The sequence below is a fragment of the Pan paniscus genome, chromosome 6 (genome assembly GCF_029289425.2).
Source record: "Pan paniscus chromosome 6, NHGRI_mPanPan1-v2.0_pri, whole genome shotgun sequence".
Classification (NCBI taxonomy): Eukaryota; Metazoa; Chordata; class Mammalia; order Primates; family Hominidae; genus Pan; species Pan paniscus.
The window spans coordinates 108,281,168-108,298,205 of record NC_073255.2 but is presented as its reverse complement, the minus strand read 5'-3'; the positions used below and the strand labels follow the sequence as shown (position 1 = coordinate 108,298,205).

The 17,038-nt window shown below is 35.9% G+C and overlaps 1 protein-coding gene across 1 annotated transcript in view; it reads right to left on the bottom strand.

The window, feature by feature from the left end:
- Positions 1-4,976: 4,976 nt before the first annotated feature.
- The window catches only part of GTPBP10 (GTP binding protein 10), a 44,443-nt gene continuing 32,381 nt past the window's right edge, over positions 4,977-17,038 (bottom strand). The window contains exons 9-10 of the mRNA XM_003809753.4: positions 13,352-13,475; positions 4,977-11,545 (exon numbers count right to left, since the gene is read on the bottom strand). Coding sequence (XP_003809801.1) covers positions 11,283-11,545; positions 13,352-13,475 — 387 coding nt within the window. The 3' untranslated portion in view covers positions 4,977-11,282. The remainder of the gene's footprint in view (positions 11,546-13,351; positions 13,476-17,038) is intronic.

The following is a 17,038-nucleotide window of genomic DNA, read 5'->3' as shown; positions in this document are numbered from 1 at the left end:
CCTATGGGCCTTGTCTCACACGAGTGCATGTGTGTAAGTCCAGGGCATTTGTCATTATCGCAAAAATGAATTTTGATTTTTAATCTCTAGTTTGATAAACACTGCTTTTGGTATGATGCCAATACCAGCTGTGCAGGAAAGGCTCTGGAAAGATGTTCATAGCAGCACACACTTGCAGCTCTTTTTCAGTTCTGGAGGCTCCAGGGCAGCCAATATGGCTTCATCAGATACATTTTTTTGGCCTAATTTGCAGTTTCACTCCAATGTTGCTTCGATGATTTTCTGTCTGGATGATCTGTTCATTACTGAGAGTGGGGAGTTACAGTCCCCTACTATTATTGTATTGTTGTCCATTTCTCCCTTTAGATCTATTAATGTTTGCTTTATATATTTGGGACCTCCGGTGTTGGGTGCAGATATTTGTAATGTTATATCCTCTTGCTGAATTGATCTCTTTATCATTATATAGTGACCTTCTTTGTCTCTTTTCAGTCTTTTATTTGTAGTCAATTTTATCTGATTTAAGTATAGCTACTCCTGTTCTTTTTTGGTTTCCAGCTACATAGAATATCTTTTTCCACCCCATCACTTTCACCATGTGTATCCTCATAGGTGAAGTGGCAGCATATACTTTGTTTCATATCCATTCAGCCCCTCTATGCCTTTTCATTGGAAAATTGAATCTATTTACATTCAGAGTTATTATTTGATAAGTACTGCCATTTTTTTTGCTTGTTTTCTTGTTGTTTTGTAAGTCCTCTCTTTCTTTCTTCCTGTCTTCCTTTATGGTTAAATGATTTTCTCTCATTGTATGTTTTAATTAGTTGTTTTTCATTTTTAATAAATCTATCATAGATTGTTGTGTGAGATTACCATGAGGCTTACAAAAAAAGTTATTTTAAGGAGATGACAACTTAGATTGCAAAAAAAGTGAAAAAAAAACTTGTACACTTTAACTCCATGTCCCACATATTTTGACTTTTAGTTATCTCAATTTACCTATTTTTATATTACCTACCTCTTAATAGGTTGCTGTAGCTATTATTGTTTTTGATAGAGTTGACTTTTGGGCTTTATACTAGAGTTATAAATAAATTGCACACCATAATTACAATACTAACATATTCTGGATTTATCTGTGTACTTAATTTTACCAGCGGATTTTATATCTTCAAATGTGTTGGATTTTTTTTCTGCATGGTTAGTGTTTTTTGCAGAACTTCCTTCAGCATTTCTTTTTTTTTTCTTTGAGACGGAGTCTCACTCTGCAGCCCAGGCTGGAGTGCAGTGGCACGATCTTGGCTCACTGCAAGCTCCGCCTCCCGGGTACACGCCATTCTCCTACCTCAGCCTCCCGAGTAGCTGGGACTGCAGGTGCCCGCCACCATGCCCGGCTAATTTTTTGTATTTTTAGTAGAGACAGGGTTTCACCGTGTTATCCAGGATGGTCTCGATCTCCTGACCTCGTGATCCACCCGCCTCGGCCTCCCAAAGTGCTGGGATTACAGGCGTGAGCCACCGCGCCCGGCAGCATTTCTTGTAAGATGGATTTGGTGGTAGTGTGGGAAAGGACATATATCTCCTTCATATTTGAAGGATTACTTCTGGTTCCAGTATACTTGGATGGCAGGCTTTTTCTCTTTCAGCACTTTGAAAATGTCATTGCACTCCCTCCTGGCCTATATGTTTTGTTGAGAAGTCTGTTGCCAGATGAACTGGAACTCCTTTATGTTATTTGCTTGTTTTATTTTGCTGCTTTTAGGATTCTCTTTGTCCTTGACCTTGGAGAGTTTGATTATTAATGCCTTGTGGTAATCTTTTTTGTATTGAATCTGTTTGGTGTTCCCTAACCTTCCGGTACCTGGGTATTTATCTCTTTCTCTAGTTTTGTTATTATTTCTTTGAATAAGTTTTCTATCCCTGCTCTTGCTCAACTCCCTCTTGAACACCAATAATTCTTAGATTTGGTCTTTGGAGGTAATTTTCTATATCTTCTAGGTGATTTTTTCCCCTCATATTTTACTCCCAAAAGGTGATCTTCATGGCTTTTCACTGTTTTCTTTTTTCTCCTCTGTGTATTTTCAAATAGCCAGAGTTCACTGATTCTTCTGCTTGATCCACTCTGCTGAATTTTTCAGTTTAGCCAATGTATTTCTCAGTTCCAAGATTTGTTTAACATTTAAATCTTTGTTACATTGGATAAGTTTCTGAATTGTTTTTCTGTGTTATCTCGGAGATCCCTGAGTTTCTTCAAAACTACTACTTTCAATTCTTGGTTAGAGAGCTCACGTATCTCCAACTCATTAGGGTCAGTTACTGAGGAAACATTCTTTTGATTCTTCCTTTGAAATACCCACTTGCCCTTTATTCACTACAAATAATTATCGTAACTTTATTCAAGGCCTCACCTCCTTAGATCAAGATAGGTGCAAAAATTTCCATAAGTAATGGTGAATTTAAAATACTAGAAAACCCAATAATTTATTATTATTTAACATTTTTGTTTTGTTTTGTTTTTTTGAGACAGAGTCTTGCTCTGTCACCCAGGCGGGAGTTTAGTGGCGCAATCTTGGCTCACAGCAACCTCTGCCTCTGGGTTCAAGCGATTCTCCTGCCTCAGTCTACTGAGTAGCTGGGATTACAGGTGTGTGCCACCATGCCTGGCTAATTCTTGTATTTTTAGTAGAGATAAGATTTTACCATGTTGGCCAGGCTGGTCTCAAACTCCTGACCTCGAGTGATCTGCCCGCCTTGGCCTCCCAAAGTGCTGTGGTTACAGGTGTGAGCCATGGCGCCCAGCCTATTATTTTAAATTTAAAACAGAAAACCTTATTACATACTAAGCAGTGGGCTCTTTTTCACAGATTATTTAATTCCAATAACTCCACATTACCAGCAGAGAAACTGAGATACAGAGTAATTAATGTGCCCCACATCAAGAAGTATTAAGTGGTGGACCTTCTTAAAAGGTTGCTGTCATTGCTCAGAACTCTATAAACTCAGGCCAATCTCCTTAATTTAGATTTCTGTCTCTGAGACTTACTCTAAATGCTCATGTCAGGTATTCCTGAACTTGGAATGGCCTTACACTATTCTTTTAACCCAAATCTTATATACATTCACCCTTCTCTGAATATTTGTGTCTTCTCTAAGCTTTTTACAATTCATAAACTCCAAAATGTAAACTAACTTGCAGATACTGTTCCCTTTTTGTTAGTCATATCTCACCAGAGTATTTCCAAGTCCATGACTGAAATTCAATAAATAGAGATTAATAAAAATTACTCACCATATACTTTTTTAGAAAAAACCTGCAAAATAAAAAAATAACTATCTATTAATTGCAAAATTGGAAAATGTAATTGCAAAGTATATTATCACTATTAGTTGAGAAGTGAAAAGGCAAAAAATAGTGAGTCTGTTGTTGAATTACTATTAAAAAAATCTGAGGCTGGGCTTCTGCAGGCTTTATACGAAGCACAGTGCTGGCATCTGCTTCTGGTGAGGTCTCAGGAAGCTTACAATCATGCTGGAAGCTGACAGGGAGCCATCGTGTCACATGGTGAGAGGGGGAACAAGAGAGAGAAGGGGACGTTCCGGATTCTTTTAAACAACCGGATCTCATGTAAACTGAGCAAGAACTCATTCATCACCAAGGGGATAGTGCTAAGCCATTCATGAAGGATTTGCCCCCATGATCCAATCACCTCCCACCAGAGCCCACCTCCGACACTGGGAATCACATTTCAACATGAGATTTGGAGGGAGCATTCAAACCACATCAAATAGGGAAGTGTTAAGTTTTATGTATCCCTCAAAAACTGTATGTTGAAGTCCTAATCAACATTACCTCAGAATCCAACCTTATTTGGAGATAATGTCTTTATAGACGTAATCAAGTTAAAATGTCATTAGGGTGGGCCCTAATCTGACTGGTGTCCTTATAAAAAGGGTAAATTTGGTGACAACCACACACACAAAGAGAACACCATGTACAGATGAAGGCAGAGATTGGGATGATGCTTCTACAAGACAAGATATGCCAAAAACTGATCCCAAATCACCAGAAGCTAGGCTAGAGGCATGAACCGGATTCTCTCTCATGGCCCTCAGATGCAATCAGCCCTGCCAACACCTTGATCTTGGATTTCCAGGCTCAAGAAAATGTGAGATAATAAATTTCTGTTGTTTAAGCCACCTAGTGTGTTGTACTTTGTTACAGCAGCCCTAGCAAAGTAATAAAGGAAGGAAAGTTCTGAGTAAATTAAACAGTGAGATGTCACTTTACAAACTGTTAGAAATTTGTAGTGCACCATCAAATTTGATAGCACATTTGCTTCTAAGATTCTTGAATAAAGCTACTTAGTGAAGAGGGGGAAGGAAGAAGAGAGTGAAGAGGATTTACAAAAGAATTGGCCAATTAATAGGATAAGTAAAGGCTTTTGCCTGTAACTGCATTAAGGTGTTTTTTTCTCTTTTCATGCCTACTACCCGCTCCTACCATCACCACTAATTTTTTTCGCAGTTTTAAATAGAAACTTTTATGTTGAGTTTTTGATGAGGTATTATAAACTTGGATTTACTGTAGTCCTCCGTTCCCCCATCCTCAGTTTGTTATTTACAGTCAACTGTGATCCAAAAATATTAAATGGAAAAGTTCAGAAATACACACTATTCTAAATAACATGAGGAAATCTCATTCCATCCTGCCAGGAGGTGAATCAACTCTTTATCTGGCGTATCCACGTTGTATATGCTACCCTCCCATTCACCATGGATAGATATCATCTGCTCCTAACAACATGGCTCGATGATCCAGGATCATCAAAGCAAAATATTCTCCTGAGGTATTGACAGAAGGTCAGCAGTAGCCTAACACCAGGTACGTTACAATGCCTACGTCATTCACCTCACGTGATCTTATCATGTAGGCATTTTATCATCTCATATAATCAGTAAAGATATTTCGAGAGGGAGACCATATTAACATAGCTTTTATTACAATATATTAATTGGTCCAATTTAATATTTTTAATCTCTTACTGTGCCTAATTTATGAACTTTATCATAGCTGTGTATATACAGAAAAAAACATAATATATATAGGGTCTGGTACTATCCAAGGTTTTAAGCATCCCTTCCTCCCATCCTCAGTTTCAGTTATAGTCAACTGTGGTCCAAAAATATTAAATGGAAAAGTTCTGAAATACACACTATTCTAAGCAACATGAGGAAATCATGGGGGAGTTTTCTGCTTCATATTTTTATAGGAAAGGAAGGTCATGTGTGCTCATTTTATTGTTCTTACAATTTCTCTTGACCCCAGAGTGGTACCACTTCCTGGAAAGATTCGTTTTCAAAACAGAGGTTCAATTTTTATATAGTCCTCTTATTTCCCCCATTAGAATTCACTTGACTAGGGGCTTTTATTTACTCTGTCATTTAATCATGTTTCAAATCCATCCAAAGTCATAAGCTTTTACTCAATGTCTGCCCTTGATTTAAAATATTCTCAATCTCCCTCAATTTGTAGCACACAAAACTGAAGGCATATTTTAGCTTATAATCATGTCTTTTTTCTTAAGAAAATTATACTATAGTCTTCTTAAAGCCTTTTATATAGAAATAATACCAATAACAGTATTTGGTAACCAACTAGAAAAATGAAAGTACCCATCAGAAAATATTGGCAGTTTCAGAAAAATATACTGGAATATGGGCCATCAACAAAGGAAGCTTTTGTCCTTTGCTTTCAACTTTCAATGCACTCAGAATTTAGATAAGAAAATACTATCATGCCATATATTGCTCGCAAATTAATTATAACATAAGCTGCATGTCCTGTTCTTCAAATTCCAAGTATTTCAAAGGCACACGACTTGGATAACAGCTATGCTTCACATAGCTTATCTTATCTGTACATCCCAAAGAATTTAATTTCTATTATAAACACATTAATAATATATACAAAGGTGATTACTTTCTCTGAAATCTGCCAGGTATCCAACAACTATTAAGAACATTAAAAAAAAATTCTAACAAATTGCCTAAAATTTGTGGTTGATGATGGTCAGAAATGGTAGTTGAAATTGTCCCTGGCTTTTTCATGCTTACAAAAGCCAACTGAGGCAATAACCACAACTGATACTTCTGAGCTATCCAGAGAGACATGCAACAACTTTCCAACATCCATATTTTTTCTTCTTCCCTCTCTCCCTTTCTCATTTCTACTACCTATTTCATTTTGCTTTTTCTTCAGCTGGCTACTGACACTCACTCAAAACTAAAGCTATTTCCCTAATACATTTCCCTCTGCTTGCCAAGCTCCAATTAGAAAAAAGAAAACTGGCTGGGCATAAATGGCTCATGCCTATAATCCTAGCACTTTCAGAGACTGAAGTGGGAGGATTCCATGAGGTTGGGAGTTCAAGACCACTCTGGGCAACATAGTAAGACCCTGTCTCTACAAAATAGTTTTTAAAAATTAGCCAGGTATGGTGGCACACACTTGTAGTCCTAGCTACTTGGGAGGATGAGGCAGGAGGATAACTTAAGCCCTGAAGATTGAGGCTGCAGAGAGCTATAATCATGCCACTGCACTCCACAGAGAGACCCTGTCTCTAAAAAGAATAAATAAAACTAAACAAATAAAACAGATATGAAATATCTCTTTAAGAAAAAAAGATGTTTATTTTTCACTGCTTAACTTTATTAATTAAAATTATGCATGTTATCTGCCAACACTTTTTGTCCACTGTTTATCTCATTAATTCTTGAGTTATAAACTTTGATAAGGAATAGACTTTTTAAATAAATCTTTTAAAAAATTTTCCCATCCTGGCCAACATGGTGAAACCCCATCTCTACTAAAAATACAAAAATTAGCTGGACGTGGTGGTGCATGCCTGTAATTCCAGCTACTCAGGAGGCTGAGGCAGGAGAATTGCTTGAACCAGGGAATCAGAGGCTGCAGTGAGCCAAGATAATGTCACTGCGCTCCAGCCTGGCAACAGAGCGAGACTCCGTCTGGGGGGAAAAAAAAAATTCAAATTTTTTAGGCTCCCCAAAGAGTTTAAAAAACAACTCATGTATTCACCACCCAACTTTAAAAAAATGACATCGCTAGCAGGCAATACAGTGCAGTGTTTAAATAAGTTAAAATATGTGATTTACTCAGCCCAGTACCCAGCATATGGTAACATTACCACTTTAGATATGATTACTAGCACAGACCATGTACTCAAACAAGATGTCTGGATTTGTTTCACTTTCTATTCCATTAAGGAGAGACAGATTTAAACCAGATTTGAGATACTATTAAGGATTTAAAGATATGCATTAAATTCAATTCACTATTTGGTCTTTAAAACAAAATGTTGCCCTATTTTTGCAATAAGAGATCTTTTATCTTTTGTGTAGGTTTACACAAGTTATATTATTTTTATTTTTAAGCTACCGTTTTAAAGTGCATCTGTGCTGTTGCTTTGAAAAATTATTTTTAATATATCTTAACGACAATGCAAATTTGTAGATGGGATTTGTAAAACTGGGTTTTCAATCTGAACTTTGCAAACACTGTGAAACTGCTTGGAAAATAGTTTATGTGTTTATGTACATTTTTCGGCAAGACAAGTCTGTAGCTTTCATTAACTACTGAAAGGAATCTCTAACCTTCATCCTTGCAAAGCAAATAAGCACTGAGATAAAAGAAAACACATAACTTTACAAGAAATCTAATTGGATAAAACCTGAAATATCCTTGACCTAATTTTTCTCATTATAAAAGATGACTTTTTTCCTGATTATGTAACTAATACATGTTTACCATTTTAAAAAAGTTCACCTTGTTATGACAAATAATAATATGAATATATATCACAAAAAGCACAACATAATAGGTATTTTGGAATTTTTCAGTGTGCAGGTCCAACTTCATAGTACAATATACTTAATACTGTATAAACTTATATTTCATGATGGTAAATAAATCTGATATTATAGAAAGCTCTGCAAGAACTACTGGGACTTTGTAAAAATTTGCTGTACATTGAATTTAATACTCTGGTTATTCAGTAACATAATAAGTGTTTCAAAAAAGCATATATTTTGAAAATTGCATTTTGAAAGGTAAAAATGAAAAGTCTTACTTAAGGACAAAATAAAATGCATCTGAGATAATGTTAAAAGACTTACTTCAAAATAAGTCTTTGTTTCAAAATTATTTTTTATAAGATAAAAAAGGAATCTGATCTTCTCCATCAGAATAAAAATCAAAGGTCAAAAAAAGGTACATAGAGTACACTTTCAGTAACCAGAAAATACTAATGAACTGAACATCTTAGTGAGTCACATAATAAAATGTTTCGGTTAGTCATGGAGTGGCACCCTGGGCACTACTGACAGAGCAAATAATCCTGAACACACATCTACTACCCTTCGCCACAGTGCAAAATGAGATTATGGTGTCAGTACTTCTGACATTCACCTGATGAAACTGTCCTTACATTGATACTTGTTTACATTTAGAAAACAATGGAGCTTAAAAAAAAATAGCACTGAAGTTACAAATGTAAAACATACCCAATACAAAACCTGGTCACTGTGATCACTATAAATTCCAAACGCTTTTCCTCACTCTTATTCTTTTCTTGTAAAGAGGCTATTCCAATCCCCTGCAGTTTCTGTTATCAAAGGCAATATATACAAGGACAGTAGGTCCTGTCTGTTCTCTTCAACATGGCACATACAGCACCTTGGACAGTGCCTGATACAGGACATTGCTCAATAAATACATCAGCAATGAAGAAAAAAGAAATACAAGAAAAGCCAGTTTGGGGACTGGAATGAGAGGTAGGAGTGAGGAACAGAAAATAAAACAAATATAATTGAAATAATACTGGGAAAACATCACTCATGTTGTCAAATCAGAAAAAAATTTAAGCTGAGAACAATGCATTATTTTTCTTTAATACTTTACCAAAGGGTGAACAGCCATATCTCAGGCTGTATGCAACATTAAATTCCAAAATAATTTCTAGTAATTTAAAAATAGCATTGAAGAATAATTTTTTGAAGTACAATTTTTTTTGTTTGTTTTTTGAGAGGAAGTCTCCCTCTTGTCCTCCAGGCTGGAGTGCAATGGCGCAATCTCAGCTCACTGCAACCTCCGCCTCCCGGGTTCAAGCGATTCTCCTGCCTCAGCCTCCCGAGTAGCTGGGATTACAGACATGCGCCACCATGCCCAGCTGATTTTTGTATTTTAGTAGAGATGGGTTTTCACCATGTTGGCCAGGCTGGTCTTGAACTCCTGACCTCAAGTGGTCTTCCTGCCTCAGCCTCCCAAAGTGCTGAGATTAACAGGCGTGACCCACCGCGCCTGGCCTGAAGTACAATTTTTTAACTTGCTACTATTATGTAAAAAAACATTAAGTTGGAAAAAATTTATATAATGAATTCATTTGGGTAAAAATTTATACATAAAAAATTTCTGCAAGAACGTAAACTATTAATCATTTTCCCTGGGAAGAACTGAGGGGCCTAATGCAGAAAGGGAGCTTTTATTAGTTACTTATATGCTTTTGTACTATTTGAATTTTTTGTTTTTACAATCAATATGTACATTTTATAATAAAACTCATTTAAAGGGAAAATGTCCAGTTCGTATTTGTGAAACACTCAGGTAGAAACTTAGAAATTGCAATCTCTTAAAATATATTGATTGTTGATAATAGTAAAGTTTGCATTTTCTGTTTTATAGAGAGCCAGGGTCTTGCTATGTTGCTCAGGCATGAACTCCTGGGCTCAAGCAATCCTCCCACCTTGGCCTCCCAAAGTGCTAGGATTACAGGCATGTACCGCTATGTCCGGCCTGCACCACCATGCCTGGCCTGCACTTGCTATTTATTCTCTCTTTACTAAAATAAGAAAGTGGGAAATTAAATAGATTATGACAAAAGAAAGTGAAATAGACTAGGACAAAAGAAAAATGAAACAATATAGATCAGTCTCCTCCAATTCAGGAAAAAATACTATTACATTCAAGAAACGAAAATTTTCCAAAAGCTCAAATCATAAACATCTATCTTCTAGTTTCTGTCATATCTTTATTATCATTGAACATGTATTCAAATTTAGGGTTTTAAGGTCTCCACAAAAGATAACTATTATATATTTAGTGCAACCAGGTACAAGACAGGCTCAAAAACAAACAAAACTGAATTGCTTATTCTAATAATAATCTAGAGAATCCTTCCACATAAATTTAAAAAATGATCTCAATAGGGACATCCTAAGTAAAGGAATATCACAGAATGTTATTACAGGTGGGCTGGCCATAAACTTGTAAAATGTAATTTTTTAGCTCTTTTTTTTTTTTTGAGATGGAGTCTAGCTCTGTCACCCAGGCTGGAGTGCAGTGGCGCGACCTCGGGTTCATTGTATCCTCCACCTCCAGCGTTCAAGCAATTCTCCTGCCTCAGCCTCTTGAGTAGCTGGGGCTACAACAGGCATGCGCCACTATGCCTGGCTAATTTTTTATATTTTTAGTAGAGACGGGGTTTCGCCATGTTGGCCAGGCTGGTCTTGAACTCCTGACCTCAAGTGATCTGCCCTCCTCGGCCTCCGAAAAGTGCTGGGATTACAGGCATGAGCCACCATGCCTGGTCACTGGTTATTTTTTACTGTTGACATACTTAATTAAAAAATAATAACTTTAAAAGGTATGGTTCTTCAATAATGACACATATATCAGAAGGTAATAATACTAAAAAAAAGATCTGTGAAAAAACTTTCAAAATAAAAAAATTAAATATAATTTTAAAAAATGACGTAGAAAAACTGGATTTATCATGTGTAACATGTTTTGAAATATCTATACATTGAGGAATGGCTCAATATAGCTAATTAACGTGCATTACCTTATGTGCTTTTTTGGAAAAACCACTTAAAATTTACTCAGTGACTTTCAAAATACATTGTTGTTAATTACAGTCACCAAGCTGTACAACAGATCTCTTGAACTCAGTTGCCTTGTCTAACTGAAATTTTGTAAATTTTGACCAATATCTCCTCAATCCTCCACTGCCCCACCAGCCCTTGATAACCACCATTCTATTCTCTCCTTCTATGAGTTCAACTTAAGATTCCACAGTGAGATTATGCAGCATTTGTCTTTCTAAGCCTGGCTTATTTTACTTAACATGTCCTCGAGGTTGTCACAGACGAAAGGATTTCCTTGTTTTTAAGCATTAAATACTGTTCCATCAATACCATTTTTAATATATTTAAATTATATCCATTTTGGAAGTAGTAACAGCATGCTTTGATGGTGGCTCAGTAGAAGATATTGTATCAGAAATCCACAAATTAAGCAACTGTTTCTTATGAAGTGCATCATTTTCCTGGTTGGCCTGTTCATCCAGTGACTTTCTTATACAATTCTTTAATTCTTCGATTCCTTCTCCAGTAACTGCAGATATGGGGATGATATGTTGGAACTCTACAGTCCTCTCTGGAATCATGTTTTTTTCAAATAAATGCAGAAAATCTAAAAGAAAGAGCACAAACAAAGCTGATTTCCATTGTTTTCGAAAGTTAGTTAAAACCATGTTAATGGTTTGATTTGTGAAGCAGGGAACCAAAACCAGCATTTTTCATGCCTGTTTTCACCTTTTCTAATAAGTTCTCAGAGCCTTTGGATTTTACTATTGATTATGGTAAGGTTCTTGGCACATAACATACTTGTTAGATAAATATATTTTAAACCAAACTAAGTATGAGTAGAAGATGAATCACAAAAATGACTTACTTAAAGAAGTAATAAATTTTGTGTGGAGGGGTTAAATAAGGCAAGGCAGCATTGATTCTCTGAAAGATACTTTCTGTAAAAATAATAACATCATTTATGATTTGAGACATTCTACTTGGCCTCAGTACACTGGAAACCTTTAACTTCCCCAAAGTATAAGTTTATCATCAATGATGCTAGGATCCATACAAAAACTGAAGAGGGATTATAGAGAATTCAAGGGAAGATAATTTCAGATGAGTCCAATCTATCACCCCACAAGGGCTAACAACTGTTATATTACTTTTACCTCTTCCCTGTCACCATGGCATACTGATTGGCTGGGGAGATGGCATACTGATTAGATGGATTAACTGATATGAACTAGAAAGGCTGGACTGAAACAGATTGGTGGAGAAGACAACATGGAGCTTACTTTCTGAGATTCAAAAGCCCCGAAGAAAGTCCAGAGAGGATAAGTCAGGATTATCACTAAAGGGCCTATATTTTATTTCACGATAGGTCAGAACAGCTACGGACTCCTGAGTCACCCTCACTTTCGGTATTTCCTCTGAAAATTCCCTTCTCTGCAAGATCAACTAGCAAAAAGAACTAATGACCATACAAAGCAAATGTCATTAGGAATGAAGGCTATTTAGTATCAGAGAATATTTATATCCCATGAGTAATTTATTAACTCAAGGACAGCTCCAACATGTAGATTACACAGGGGAAAGATTTTTGAGAGGAAAGGACCTTCTGGTGCTGTTTGACAGTCTTAGTACCTATAATCTATTTTCCAACAATTGTTACCAAGAATAAAAACAGAGACATATTATTGAAAAACATGTTAGACACATACCATACACCCTACTTTTCCTCATTTGTGCATGAGGTTCTCTACTAGACTCTGAATGAAACCACCATTGCCATAGGATAGGTGTTCTGCAAATGTCAATATTCAAACTGTGGAGAATCCCTTTAAGTTACTTTACATATAGTCCAGGAAGTAAATTCCAGACAAATAAATCATTTTGGAGTCACAGCTTCTATTTTTGTGTCACACATACACAGGAAAAATGAAGTTCTTTTCAGAAGACTCATCCTCTTCAGAAACCTATAGAGTTAGTTTTGCCAAGAAACATACTTCTTTAGAACTTCTTAGTTCTGTTTTTAATTTTATGATGTACAGTACTAGATGAATGAAGAGCTTGTGAAGTATGTCAATGAAATTGAAAGACTTCACAGGTAGATGCTGACTTTTTCCTCCTTTTATTCAAATCCCACATATGCCTTATGGGCCCAATTTAAGTTTTATTCTTCATGAAGCCTGACCTTTTTAGTTCAAATTAATCTTTCTTTTGTCTCCTTTAATTTACTGTCCATATCAAACATTCTAGAATTTGGTAATTATTATGTTACAATGTTATTTACATGTTTTGTATATTCTTTCTTCAAACTTGACTTTTAAGAGCAGAAACTGTCAGTTTTCCACTGATTATAACAGCATTCTCTGTACATTGTAATTATTCTTTAAATTAGAATTAAATGAATAAATAGGTTTACCTTTAGGATTCTGGAGCTGGCTCATCAATTCATGGAACTTATCTTGGGCATCTGGCAAGTCCATTTTATTAACTGCCAAGAGTGCAGGTTTTGTCTGAAGTTCCTCTTTGTACAATTCCAACTCCTTTAAATCAAAAGAGAAAACCCAATAATTTTAGTACTGGTTTCTGTATAAACTACTTATTTGGTAATTAATGACCCGGGTGATCTAAAACCCATTCACATCACCGAAATGCAATAAATCCCAACAACAGAAAACAAAAGGAAGAATTTCAGAAAATGACTCTGGTTAAGTCATGTGTTAGTATGTTTTAGCTTAAATGATATCCTAGAGACAGTTGTAATTTTGCGTCTAGAGTCAAATATGGGTATCTGGACTTCACACAGATAAAATTCAGAAGTCAGTAATGATCACTGAATGTTATACCTGTAGTATTCTTGGAAAAAGTAAATGCACTTAGGAATAAATCTTTGTTACCTTGGATTAAACAACTGTTTCTTAGATATAACATGAAAAGCACAAGTAAAAGAATAGATAAAAGGCAGAAGACTGCTTAAGGCCACCAGGAGTTTGAGGCTACAATGAGCTAGGATCATGTCTGCACTCTAGCCTACATGAGAGAGCGAAGCCCTGTTTGTAATAAAAATAAATAAATATGTAAGACTGGGCATGGTGGCTCATGCCTGTAATCTCAGCACTTTAGGAGGCTGAGGTAGGAGCATTGCTTGGGCCCAGGAGTTCAAGACAAGCCTCGACAACATAACGAGACCCCATCTCTATACAAAATTTTAGTTTAATTTTAAAAAAGGAAAGAAAAGAATGAAACAAATGGAATTTCATGAAAATTAAAAATTTTGAGTTGTTTTCTTGCTATTGAGAGTTGTTTTGCTTCCTTATGTTTTGGATATCAACCACTTATCAGATATATGATTTACAAATATTTTCTCCCATTCCCTTGGTTGCCTCTTCACTCTGCTGACTGTTCCTTTTGCTGTGCAGAAGCTTTTTAGTTTGATGCAATCCTACTTGTCTATTTTTCTTTTTGTTGCCTGTGCTTTGGGGTCACATTAAAAAAAAATCATTGCTCAGACAAATGTCATGGAACTTCTCTGTTTTCTTCTAGTGGTTTTATGGTTTCAGGCTTTAAGTCTTTAATCAACTTTGAACTGATTTTTTATATGGTGTGAAGTAAGGATCTACTTTCATTTCTCTGCATGTGGATATTCAGTTTTCTCAGTATCACTTATTGACGAAGAAAACTGTCCTTTCCCTACTGTGTGTTCTAGGTACCTTTGTCGAAAATTAACTGTAAATGCATGGATTTAATTCTGAGCTCTGGATTCTGTTCCACAGGTTTATGTGTCTACTGTTATGCCAGCACCACGCTGTTTTGATTATGATAGCTTTGTAGTAGGTTTTGAAATTAGGTAGTGTGAAGCTTCCAGCTTTGTTCCTTTTGCTCAAGATAAGATTGCTTTGGCTATTCAGGGTCTTTTGATGTTCCATACAAATTTTAAGATTTGTTTTCTATTTCTGTGAAAAATGCCATTAGAATTTTGATATGGATTGTGCTGAATCCGTAGATCACTTTGGGTAATATAAACCTGATTTAAAAATGGATAAAGAACCTGAATTGACATTTCTCAACAACAAACAAATGACCAATATATGTATGAAAAAAATGTTCAACATCACTGATCATTAGGGAAATGAAAAGAAAAACCACAATGAGATAGCTCCTCACACTTGGAAGGATGGCTATTATCAAAAAGACAAAAGATAACAAGTGTTGTCAAGGATATGGAGAAAGAGGAACTCTTGAACACCGTTGAGTGGGAATGTAAATTAGTACAGCCATTGTAAAAAGCAGTATAAAGATTTCTCAAAAAATTAAAAATAGAACTACCATATGATCCGGCAATCCCACTTCTGGGTATATATCCAAAGGAAATAAAATCAGTATGTCAAAGAGATCTCTGCATTCCCATTTTTACTGAAACATTATTCACAATAGCCGAGACATGGAATCAACCTCAGCGTCCATCAATGGATGAATAACGAAAATGTGGTATACACACACACAACTGAATATTATTCAGCCTTAAAAAAAGAAAATCTTGTCGTTTATAACAACATGGATGAACCTGGAGAACACTATGCTAAGCGAAATAAGCCAAGCACAGAAAAAAAAATACTGCATAATCCCACTTATATGTGGAATCTTAAAAGGTTGAATTCATAGTAGCAGAGAAAATGGTGGTTGCCAGGGTGCTTGGGGGAGGAAGATGGAGGGGTGTTGGTCAAATGAAACAAAGATTCAGTTAAATAGGATGAATAAGCCCTGAAGATCTATTTTACAGTATGATGACTATAGTTAATGTATTATATATTTGAAAATTGCTAAAACAGATTTTAAATGTTCTCAACACACATAAAATAGTATGTAAGATGATGGATCATGTTAATTAGCTTGATTTAATCATTTCACAAGGTAAACATATATCCAAATATCACTTGTACACTTTAAGTACACACAATTTTTATGTCAATTACACTTTAATAAAACTGGAAAATTAAATAAATAAATAATAGTTTTGTGCCACAAAGAATACAGAAAAAATACACTGAAAAAGTGAAAAGACAAGTCACAGAAGGGGAGGAAATATTTTCAAATTATGTATCTTAGAAGGGACTTAATTTCCAGCTGGGCATGGTGGCTCACGTCTGTAATCCCAGCACTCTGGGAAGCCAGGTGGGCGGATCACCTGAGGTCAGGAGTTCAAGACCAGCCTGGCCAACATGGTGAAACCCTGTTTCTACTAAAAATACAAAAATTAGATGGGCGTGGTGGCACATGCCTGTAATCCCAGCTACTGGGGAGGCTGAGGCTGGAGAACCACTTGAACTCGGGAGGCGGGGGTTGCATTAAGCCGAGATTGTGCCACCGCACTCCAGCCCAGGCGACAGAGTGAGACTCCATCTCAAAAAAAAAAAAAAAAAAAAAAGAGAAGGGACTTATTTCCAAAAATATAAAACATGCTTACAACTCAACAATTAAAAGACAAATAATACAAATAGTAATGCACACAGAATCTGAACAGACTTTTCTCCAAAGACACAGAAATGCCTAATAAGCACATAAAAAGATTCTTAGCATCATTAGTCTTAAGAGAAATGCAAATAAGAACTATAACAAAATACCACTGCACTCCCACTAGGATGACTAAAGTAAAAACGACAGACAATAACAAGTGTTGACATTCATGTGGAAAAATTGGAACATACATTGATGGTGGGACTGTAAAATGGCACAATGGTGCTACCAATTCAGAATAGTTTGGCAGCTCCTCAAAATGTTAAACAAAGCATTACTATCTGATCCAGCAATTCCACTCCTAAGTATACATCCAAGAGAAATGAAAACATGTCTATACAAAAACCTGCACACAAATGTTCACAGCAGTATTATTCATTATAGACAAAAAGTGGCAAATGAAATAGGATCTATAAAATCCTGGAGGTAAGGCAATACCATGTTGTCTTAGACAGAAATCACATGGCTGAAATATAGCATCTAGGGGAGAGGGTTACGGAGGAGAACTGCTAGGTAGGGGCCTAAATTTGCAGATTTCATAAATCATGCTCAGGTTAGACTTTAACCTAACAGCTATGGGGGTCCATCAAAG